This window comes from Ovis aries, chromosome 15 (assembly GCF_016772045.2).
Source record: "Ovis aries strain OAR_USU_Benz2616 breed Rambouillet chromosome 15, ARS-UI_Ramb_v3.0, whole genome shotgun sequence".
Classification (NCBI taxonomy): Eukaryota; Metazoa; Chordata; class Mammalia; order Artiodactyla; family Bovidae; genus Ovis; species Ovis aries.
Window position 1 is genome coordinate 53896098 of NC_056068.1, and position 11383 is coordinate 53907480.

The 11383-nt window shown below is 48.6% G+C and overlaps 1 protein-coding gene across 1 annotated transcript; it reads left to right on the forward strand.

The window, feature by feature from the left end:
• The first annotated feature begins 440 nt into the window (after positions 1 to 440).
• Positions 441 to 9620, forward strand: LOC101110266 (2-acylglycerol O-acyltransferase 2-like). Its single transcript, XM_004016332.5, has 6 exons — positions 441 to 600; positions 3877 to 4055; positions 6481 to 6685; positions 7004 to 7178; positions 7808 to 8007; positions 9466 to 9620. The coding sequence occupies exons 1-6, from the start codon at positions 510 to 512 to the stop codon at positions 9618 to 9620; spliced, it is 1005 nt and encodes a 334-aa protein (XP_004016381.2). The 5' UTR covers positions 441 to 509.
• Positions 9621 to 11383: the final 1763 nt, after the last annotated feature.

The following is an 11383-nucleotide window of genomic DNA, read 5'->3' on the forward strand; positions in this document are numbered from 1 at the left end:
TTGTGCTGTGCAGGTGAGGGGAAGAATAGGGCAGGAAGAGGAGGAGATGGTGGGGCCAAGGGATTTTTAGATGGGAATTGTAATTACAAATTCATGGAAGGGAACAGTGGATCTGGCAAATGAAAGGAGACAATTATCACAGCCAGGTAGCTGTGAAGGTGGAAAGAAGACAAGATTGTACTGTATTTGTTGCTTCACATGCCAAGTGATAGCAAGATTCAAGCAAACAGAGAAAGAAGATCTGGCAAATAAAACATTGTTTTAAAAAGAAAATGTCCTTTCCTTCCTCCATTTCGACATGGGGCCAGGAGAGTGAGTTCAAAGATTTCTCAAGAAAGAGATCCTTGCCAAACAGGGGCAGGAAGATGTTGGGGTTGGGTTGGATTGGGCACCCACCCACTTCAGAACCCATAAATGCTTAGCCAATCTCTGGCAGCAGCAAACACCAGCAGATGTCTCAATCCGCAGCAGAACTCAGAGACGCCTCCAGGACCCACTGAGGAGCCAGCATGGTGGAGTTCGCGCCTTTGTTTGTGCCACTGGAGCGCAGATTGCAGACCTTCGCGGTCCTGCAATGGATCTTCTCCATCTTGGTCTTGCGTAAGGCAGGCTGGGCTGGGAACAGGAGGCCATGGACACCTGCCACTTCTGGAGCGCAGGGGGCATTGATAGGAGAAAGATATAGGTCCTAAAAGGGCTGCTGAGATCAGCACCTGGGGAACACCTGGTATGAGGGACAATTTGCTCAGCTGGCCTTCCGGGTGCTTTGCCAGCAGGAGTGTATCTGACTGGCTGCACCCACCCACTGCCCAGTCTGGAATACTGGGAGGTCAAGTAGCTAGAGGGAGGGAAGCTGAGGAAAAGGATCTGGGTCCACCGGTGCCAGGAGCAGGAGCTTGTACCTTGTCCCTTATCCTGGGGACAAAAGGAGCCCCAGGGAGGCTTTAGGTATGGGAATGACAAGGTCCAATCTGTGTGGTATAGGTCCCGATGGCTGAAGCCAATGGATCTACTGTGTTTAGGGCATAGGGTATAAATTAATGACAGGGAGCAGTAACAATCTGTATCGGGGGTCTCCAACTTACGCCCCATGGGCCAAATCCAGCCCACTCATTATTATTATATTGGTACAGCCCATGAAAGTGAAAGAGTCACTCAGTCATATCTGACTTTTTGTGACCCCATAAACTGTACAGTCCATGAAATTTGGAATTCTCTAGGCTAGAATACTGGAGTAAGTAGCTGTTCCCTTCTCCAGGGGATTTTCCCAACCCAGGGTTCGAATCTATGTCTCCCTCATCTCAGGCAGATTCTTTACCATCTGAGCCACCAGGGAAGTCACCTGGGCTTCCCAGGTGGCACTAGTGATAAAGAACCTACCTGCCAATGCAGAAGAACTAAGAGGCACTGGTTCAATCCCTGGGTAGGGAAGATCCCCTGGAGAAGGAAATGGCAACCCACTCCAGTGTTTTTTCCTGGAAAACCCCATGGACAGAGAGGACTGGTGGGCTATAGTCCATGGAGGTCCCAAATAGTCAGACATGACTAAAGTGACTTAGCACAGCACAGCACAGCACAGCCCAGGAGCCAAGAATGATTTTTACATTTTAAATCCTCAGCTCTGTATATAATATCCTTTGAGTTGCCTCTTTGGCTGCAAAGTCTGAAATATTTACAGTCTGGTGTTTAGGGTAAAGATTGCCTCCCCTGGTCAAGGGAGACTGGCACTAGGTAGAGAGATGGTTAGGAGATGGATCCACAGGGCGGGATTTAAAGGCTGGTAGGAGAGTGATGGCCTCCAGTGGGGGAATAAGCACCATACATATGGTGAACAGCTGGTTCATACTGGACATGGAGCAGGCCCTACGGTGGAAGGGCCAAGAGATGACTGGAGTACTTAACTAGGACCAGTCACAGTGGACTCAGGGCCCAGAAACAATGGGTTTCTTGTTTACTCTGTTTCCTTCTCTTAACAATTAGCATCTCATATAGGAAGGTAAGATCCTTTCAAACAGTTTGTCTTGTTCTCAGCTGCATTTCCAGCTCCTAAAAGAGTTGAAGTCAATGAATATTTGTTGAATGAGTGAATGCTGGGAGTACAACGTAGCCCAAATAGCAGAACTGAATGCCAAATCTCATCCTACTAACTTTTTGTGTGACCTAACCAATCTACATACCCTCTCTGGGCCTCTGTAAAGTGGGCTTTTACATTTTTCCCCTTGTTGTAATAAGGTGAAAAAAGTCTTTCCCTGTCCTCAGAAATTGAAAAGACTCCCTGGTTAGGATTTTTCCTGCTGACAGTAAAGAGTGAGCCCAGGTGAGGGGGATGGTGGGGTGTAGAAAGATCTTTAGATCAAATGGAAATACCCTGCATATGGGTTTTTTTCCTAACATTTATTTTCTCAGTACAAAACTAATAATTTTACTGTGACACACTGAAACAAAATGTGTATCCTAAAAGTAAAAGACTTCCTCAAATACTACCCTCCAGGGAGTCACTATTAACAACAAGGTTTTACCCTCTAGAGCTGGTTTTCTGAAAATGGGAGTGGCCCACACAGACTTCAGATTTTGCTCAAGGGCAACGACCTAGCTGGGGTTTTATTGCTTTCTTCACATTGTAGTGACAAATAAATAAATAAATGAAATTAAATAAAACCTAAGTCAAAATCCTGGACATCTTGTCCCCACTGGCATCCTGTATCCTTCCTCCAGATTTGTGGGAGTCAGCTTGAGAAGGCCAGGATTTTCTGCCAGTTCACAGTTGTCCCACCAGCACCTGACTCATTGCAGGAGCTCTGTGTAAAGTGAGCATCTGTGAGCTTCAACCTACTTTGTCTGGCTTATGAATTTTACTACTATTTAAATTGAGTCAAACGTCCCCTCTTCCTGGAAACCTACCTGGAATGACAGCCCAATCTACCCTACTTTCAGATGGAACAGAAGTGGAAACTAACCTTCTTCAAGAGTTTGAATGTATGGGATTGAGTGGAGTCAATGAGTTGAAGAGGGAACATTATTCCCTGGGAATGAGGTTCCATTGGCATTAGATTAATGACAGCCCCATAGAACTCCCCAACTCTGAGGTGAAGCTGGGACTAACCTGTGGTAGGGACTGAGAATCAAAGATCAGAGGGGAATTCCTCACTGGGCCCAGCCCTGGTAATGCTGTACAGGCAGATGTGTTAGCCTCTACCTCCCTCCTTTTGCAGGAGAGGGAAGGGCAGGCATAGGAAACGTGAGCAAAAGCTAAGAGACAAAGAGCTCAGGGAGTTGTAGGAACACTGAGCAGCTTAGTGTGGCTGGATTATGGGGATGCATATGGGTGAGTGAAGCTGGAGCAGGAAGGGCCTCAAGTCAGTCATGGGGAGCTTGAAAGCCAGGATGAGCTCCTTGGTCTGTGCCTCAAAGTTATGAAAAAGCCATCGGAGAGCTTCATTAGAGGAGGGATCTGGTGGGATATATCTATGAAAGATGGGCTGAGGGTGTACTGAAAGAGGGCTGGGCAAAGACAATGTCTCCCTTTTCTCTGTGGTCCTGAAGGCTCATTTAATCGCTTCTCCATCAGGCCTTTATTGAGCCCTTGGTAAATACAAATTACTTAACAGGACAGAGAGGGAGGTGGAAGGGATAAGATTGGAGTGAATAAGCAGCCTGGTACAGTGGGAGAAAGTTTATAGTTAAGTCTGTCTTCAAATTCAGGTTCCCAGTGTGACACTGGAAAGGCTACATTCCTTTTTCCTTGAAGGCAGGGAAGGTTGACTCCTTCCTCCTGGGATGAGGGCTGGACAGGACAGTGCTGCTAGTGCTGGACATATGGGGAGAGCTTTTTCCTTCATTCCTGTGACTACTGACAGCTCCTGCTTCCCTCCCCAGCCTTTCTCTGCCTTGTGGTCTTCATAGGCCTCCTGTTCACAAGATTCTGGTTCTTCAGTATCCTGTATGCGATCTGGTTATACTCGGACCAAAATAAGCCATGGCAGGGGGGCAGGCACAGTGAGATCGTAAGGCACTGGGTCATATGGAAGCACATGAAGGACTATTTCCCCGTCTCGGTGAGTAACGGGGTGGCTGGGGAGTGGCTAAGCCTGTAGTGCCCCACGTGTCCGTGGGGAAGTGTGGCCCTGTGTGCAGTGAGCAGAATACCAGGCTAGGAGGAAGGAGCTGGGCTTCCACCACTATGCAGCATGGGGAGGAGTCAGCTTCTGTCTGGCGGTGGTTTTCCACCTGCAGAGATGTGGGGCCACTATGAGGACTGATGAATGAACAGGATTTGAAGGAGCTCTGTGGACTATATATGGTAGCACACATGTATGTCTTATAGGTGTAAACTGCTCAGCAGACACGCTTGGGTTTGCAGGTATAAAGTCATGTCCTTAGAGAACATCTAGCCCCACACCTCTTCAAATAAAAAGATTGATACCCAGTGAGAAAGAAAGGCATGACCAAGGCCACACAAGTCCTTTTACTGGTTTCAAAGTTTGTGCATTAACTTTGGGTAAAGAAGCTAGGCAGAGAGCCCTAAACTGGTTCTCTGGATCTATTCTGCCCCAAATTTCGGTATGCTGTATGTCCTTGGACAGAGCCTTGCTCAATCAGTTCCTCAGTTTCCCCATGTATCCAGTAAACATACTGCTTCCTTCTGCTCTGAGTGCCTCTGACTGACTCTCTGACCTAAGGTCACTGTGGATACCTCACCATGGGCTCAAAGTTCAGTCCTGATTGAGGAAGACATTGCTCTAAGTAAACTGAGCCTTCTACTTCTTTCCTGTATCACAAAAAGACTAAATCTTTGGGTGTAAGTCCTGGGAAGGGATGATTTACTGTCCAGATAGGGTGGGAAAGGCAGGAGAGACACAGAAAGGTGCCAGGAAGAGGCAGGTGGCCCTCCTCTGGAAACAGAAGAGAAGAAATGGATAGAGTGTGACCTGTGGAGCTGGGCAGGATAGGTTCTAATACCAGATCTGCAACATACCAGATCTTGGGTGAGCTAGTCTCATTGAACCTTGATTTCTTCACATGTAAAGCAGAAATTATGCCACATTCATTATTGGGTTGTGAGGATTTCATGAAATATCAGATCATCCTTGGGCCTCCAAGAATAGCATGTGGCTCTCTTTGCAACCAAAACTCTTGTCAGTTGAATGTCTGCCAGGAAAATGGTACTGAGGGGCTCTGTGACACTCATGCTCTTCACCCAAACAGGTAACCCCAGGGGAGGTTTTCTCAAAGTCACTATTAAGACGGATGGGACACTGGACTTGATTTGCAGAAATTTCATGTGTATAGCATTCAGGAGTCTTGCCCACTGCAGGCCTGCAGAGGGCAGGCAGTACCTATGAGTGGACGCAGAGGGCAGGATGATATGCCCAGTAACTTGCCTGTCTTGGGCTGGGAGCCTGCAGAGATAGCTCAGTGGCCTCACGTTCTGGACTCCAGCACCTCCCAGGAGATCCTCCAACTCTTCTACACACTTTCACTGTGCAGGCCCTGCAGGAATCATGGGCTAGCCCATAAGTGGGAGTCCGTGCTCTACTGGAGCTCTCCCACATTGACAAGCCTCTAGCACTCCCTGCCAAATGCTTGTGGATTCCTGAACTTTAAACAGTTCCTGCTGTGATTTTTATAAACTAGAGTTTAGTGGTGGAATTTCAAGCAAAATGAGGAAATGGTTTCTGGGTCTTGGAGCTTTCTAAACATAAGTGATAGGCTTCCTCAAGAATTAACAGTAGAGAATCAGGCAATGTTTCCCCCAGGACAAGGTGCCTCCACCTCATCCTGAAGATCAGTCCAGGAGCTGGGTTTCTATGTGAGGATTTCATTATCCTGGAGCAGCAGTGTCTACACAGGCCAAGGCCTGAGCAAGGGTGCAATTCTGTGAGCAGGCTGTGACCTGGTGTCAGGAAGTGCTGCAGACTTGGCAGGACACCTTCTTGACCCCTCCCTACCCAGACCTGCGGGCATCACTAGGGACTTCGTGCCCCTTTTCCCACCCCCACTTCCTAGCACACTGGGGTCTCTTAGACTGAGTCACAGGAACTCAGGGGTCAGCCCTGTTCCAGGACAGAACTCCAGCTGCCCCAGTCTTTGGAGAGATGCTCACTCCCTCCTGCAATGGCTCCTTCATTCTGGGTAGACTCTGTCTGGGATAAGGTTTCCCTTCACGTAGGACAGGGGCTTGTGTCCCTGTCACCCTCCCAGGAGTCCTTGGGCAGGGGGCCTTCCTTCCCTGGTGGGTCCATTCATGGGTCCATTCTCTTCCTTTCATTCCAGAGTCTCCAAGAGCGTCTCCTCTGCTCCAGGTCTGCAGTGGGGACAAGGATCCTCAGATAGGCCGTCTCTAATCTCAGCACATTCACGTGGGGTGTGATAGAACTTGGGCACAGGGGAGACATAGAAGAGGTCAGCCCAGAAAGTCAGCAGGTGGACCAGTGAGGGCACGAGGTACAGCCCCAATTCACCAGGTTTCTGTCCCCACAGCTAGTCAAGACTGCTGAATTGGACCCCTCCCGGAACTACCTCGCTGGCTTCCACCCTCATGGAGTCCTGTCGATAGGAGTTTTTACCAACCTGTGCTCAGAGAGCACGGGCTTCTTCTCAGTTTTCCCTGGGATCCAGCCACATGTGACAACGATAAACATATTTTTCTGGATCCCATTCTTCAGGGATTACATCATGAAAGGGGGTAAGCCTTCCCAGAACTGGAAAGCCCAGGAAAATGAGGGCTGCAGGCATGGAGGAGGGATTTCAGGGAGGGCTTCTAAAAATTCTGTAATTCCTCCAAGAACATGTGTAGTAGAGAAGGAGGCTAGACCCAAGGAAGCACTTCCCACAGCTCTGTTCCCAGCAATGAGCTTGGTGAGGGGTTGGGAAGAAGGGAATGACTCAATCCCAGTCCTCAGGGAACTCCCAGCTGTAGGGGGAGGGTGAGTAGGGACCTACCGCATCCCCCCTATGGCCCCTGTCCCCTTCACCCCATAGCTAACCACATGACTCTCCCCAGGGCTGGTCCCAGTTGACAAAAAGAGTGTTGCTCACATTCTGAGCAGGAAAGGAAGCGGCAACCTAGTGGTCATCACTGTTGGGGGCATCAAGGAGGCACTGAAGACGAGGCCTGGAGCCAACAAGCTGGTGCTACGGAACCGCAAGGGCTTCGTCAGGCTCGCCCTGATGCACGGGTACTGGGGAGAGGGCTCTGGGTTCAGCTGAAGATTGGCAAGTATCATGTTTTGGTGGGAAGACAGCAGAGATCAAGACAGGTCCTATTTTAGCAAAAGATGTTCAGTCCATTCATAGAGAGGATAACTTAGCAAGATATTTACTGTCTCATGTCCAAATACCCAGAGAAGATTCTAGAAGGGAGACGAGTTGATCAAAAGGACTAGGTGTGATGGGTCATACTGCCCAAAGTTGGCATTATATCTGAGACCTAGGGGATCTGAGAGAGTGGAGTTTGGGGCACAGCTTAGAGCAGTTATCCAACCTTGAAGCACCTCTGAAGAACACAAGCTAGCTGGGGCAGAAGAGATTTTCCCAGAAACTTTGCAGATGTTTGATGTTTGGGAGGACTCTACAACATTCTGATCTCCTTGTCATGGTGCAACTGGGAAGTGGTGATCCTAAGAGGAGCTGGGACCTACCCACTATCTCAAAGCAAAGCTGTAGCACAACTGGGAGTTACCCAAGGCCACCTACTTCCAGCCCAGGGCTTTGTTCTCTGCTGTAATTTTTGTCACAAGCTTCCTGCTAGGTGACCAGTTTGAATCTTCTTGCTCCTCCACATGCCCTCTCTCCTGTCTCCTTCCAGAGCAGATCTAGTGCCGATCTTCTCCTTTGGGGACAATGACTTATTTGTCCACCCTAAGAAATCTCCTGGCTTTTGGTGGAAATGGTTCATTGATCAACTGTACAAGAAGACAGGTGTTGCCCTCCCGCTTTTCTATGGCCGTGGAGTCTTCCAGTACAGTTTTGGTTTTATCCCCTACCGCCGACCCATCACCACCGTGGGTGAGCCTAGACCTGGGCTGGGATAGGGAGGTGGGGGGAAGGCTACAAGGCAAGAAGCCTGGGCTCTGCACTGCAAGAGGACATGGACTTGGGTTGGACACATCCTTGACCAAGTGGAGCTCATGTTCTAGAGGGTGAAATAGAGACACAGGCAAATAACCCTGATAAAAGGCAGTCTGGGACAAGAACTGTACCTGAGGTACAAAGAACCATAGCCACTACAGATTACCAAGCACCCACTGTGTGGCAAGCACTGCAATGGCTCATTACAGTTCACTTTTCCGGGTGACCTTGGAGGTAGACTCTCATCCTTATTTTATTGATGGCAAACTGAGACTCAGAGAAGGTAAATCACTACAAACATATCCTCATGCCCTTGAGTAACAACACTGAGGCTTGAATCAGGATCTACTTGACTTTTATGATGCCAGAGAAGGAGGGTTTAATTCTGACCAGACAATCCCATAAGACTTTTGGAGGAGGTGAATACAAGGGAAGGGCATTCCAGGTCTGTTAGAATTGTGTATAAAGTAGCAAGCAGCAGGCTATAAAGGAGAGCCTGAGGGATTTCCCTGTAAATAATGGGCATGGGCTTTAGTGCATGGACTTAGCACCATCTTTTCTGCTATATGATCATCTCATTTGCTTTTGTCTTGAATTCCAACTAGGTTCCAATGGCAAAGCTTATAGAGAGAGGTCTGTTCATCTCCACTTACCCAATTATTTCTTAGTTGAGTACAGACTTGGCCAAGTCTCTACACCATGACTTTTCCTGGGTTGTCTGGCAATATTTTCATGAATATAATTCACAACTGATGTCTCTAGAACCATTCCCAAAAGGAGAAGACAGAACAGCTGCTTTCTGAGCCAGGCAGAACAAGAGGAAAGAGGTTGATAGGTCTTCCCATGTCCTCCCTAGAATGGGGGGCACTGCAGACCAGCATGGAGGGAAAGGAGGAAGAGGCACTTGGGCTGTGAGCCACCTCCTCCCAGACATACAGCCACTTCCACTCATGGCATCTAAGACTCCTAGATCCATGTGTCCATGAGGCTAAGAGAACCTCCTCAGGGCTTACAATCTGTCACTGATTCTTCCTGGCTATGTGATCTTGCAATAAGTTACTTAACCTCCCTGAGCCTCAATACCTTGCCTGTTAAAATGGACTAATAGCAGGTTCAATCCCCATAGGATTGTTCAGAAGATTTTAGGAGATAATACAAGTAAAGCACCTAGGACATTGTCTGGCAGGTGGCAATGCCAGCAGGAGGTGTTTTTATTATTTCAGAATCTTAGAGTTGTCCTAATATCTAGATTAGATCACCCAAAATACAGTTGAAAGGGAAATAATACAGGCACTTTCCAGTAGGTGTGACCACTGGCATGGAGTCCTGGCCCATGGGATCCAGAGACCCCAGTGGTTCCTACTCTGGGCCACCACTCACCTCTGTGTCTTGCAGTGGGGAAGCCCATCGAGGTGCAGAAGACACCACATCCCTCCCAGCAGGAGGTGGACAGGCTGCACCAGCGCTACATGAACGAGCTGGAAAACCTCTTCGAAGCCCACAAGCTCAAGTACAACGTCCCAAAAGACCAACACTTGGAGTTCTACTGAGTACCTTCCCAGAGGAGGGGCTGCCCCAAAGGGCAGGGCTGGCATTAGGGAGAGAGGTGCTGTGACCCCAGAAGGTTTCCTGGAGGTGTCTGTTGAACACATCTCCAGAGCCTTCACTGACTCCTGCAGCTCCACCCCATGCCAGGCTCCAGGTCACACTTGGCTCCATGGCAGAAGAAGCCAGACTCTGGCATCAGGGATTTGCTCTCCTGCACTGACTCCTCTGTAATGGGCCCTCTCCTTGGTTCTGCCCACCTGAGAAGTGGGAGAGATACTAGGAGAGGCTGATGTCTGTGTCTCTGTCCTCTGTGGTCCTGTCACTCAATGAGCAGGACAAAGAGCAGCTCCAGTTAGCAGGTTTCCCTTCCTCTGCCTTGAGTGACAGCATAGAAGCAGCCCCTAGCTGCAGCACTTTCTCCTACAAGCTCCGTCATCCTGTGTCCTGCCTGGCTCATCTCCTGCCTCCCTGAGCTGGAGAGGAGGGGGAGGTCACAATCTCCTGGCTGATCCTGGCACCTCTGAGTTTCTGAGTCCTCTGAGCCCCATATGGCAGCCAGAGGGGCCTGGAGGTGGGGAAGACCTGAGCTCTGTCACTGGCTAAATGACTGTACACCAACCTCTTCAACCTCCCTCTGAGTCTCAGTTTTCCCAAGAACTAAAATGACTTCTGACCTCGGCTCTAATCACACCTAGGCTGAAACCTGCTTATGGTAACTCCTACTCTATCCTTTGTAATTCAGCCCTGACCTCGGGCTCCATATATGTCAATTCACCACATGAAAGACTCGATTTTACTTTTTTCTCATCCTCCCTACCTAACTGAAAACACTGGTCAAAGACTCCCATTTAATCCCAGCCTGCCCTGCCCTGTGTCCTCTTCCCAGACAGTGGCTCAGATAGACCAGAGAAAGTCATGTTACCTCTTCCTCTCTGATCAGTCAGCTCCAAATTACCACCTCTGGCCTGTTCTGTGGGAGAGAAGGGGGAGGCTATGTACAGACACAGGGCAGACCAGGCAAAGGATGAGGGCCCTCAGGGATTGGCAGAACTGGAGTCTCCTCTTAAAATTAGGCTTCCCTTTGATATGGAAGAAGTTCTCAGACAAGACATCATCACCCACAGGGGGCAAAGGATCTGCTGGAGCCCAGCCTGGTGATACTGCTTGATGGTGACAACAAATAGGACAGATGTGAGCCAGCACAGCTCTGCCAGCCACTACATGGCCTGGCCCAGCCTTACCCTCTCAGGAGGACTGGGCTTCGCTAGAGATCAGAGGAGGCAGAAGCGGAGCACATGAACTGCTGAGGGAGAAAAGGCAGAGAGGAGGGAGAGGGCAGAGCACACATGGGTGAGACTTCCTGATGAGGACCAAGATCAAAGTGAGGTTTAAGAAACAGGAGGCTAAGAAATTAAGGAAACAATTCCATTCACCATTGCAACGAAAGAATAAAATACTTAGAAATATATCTACCTAAAGAAACTAAAGACCTATATATAGAAAACTATAAAACACTGATGAAAGAAATCAAAGAGGACACTCATAGATGGAGAAATAGACCATGTTCATGGATCGGAAGAATCAATATAGTGAAAATGAGTATACTACCCAAAGCAATTTACAAATTCAATGCAATCCCTATCAAGCTACCAGCCACATTTTTCACAGAACTAGAACAAATAATTTCAAGATTTGTATGGAAATACAAAAAACCTTGAATAGCCAAAGCAATCTTGAGAAAGAAGAATGGAACTGGCGGAATCAA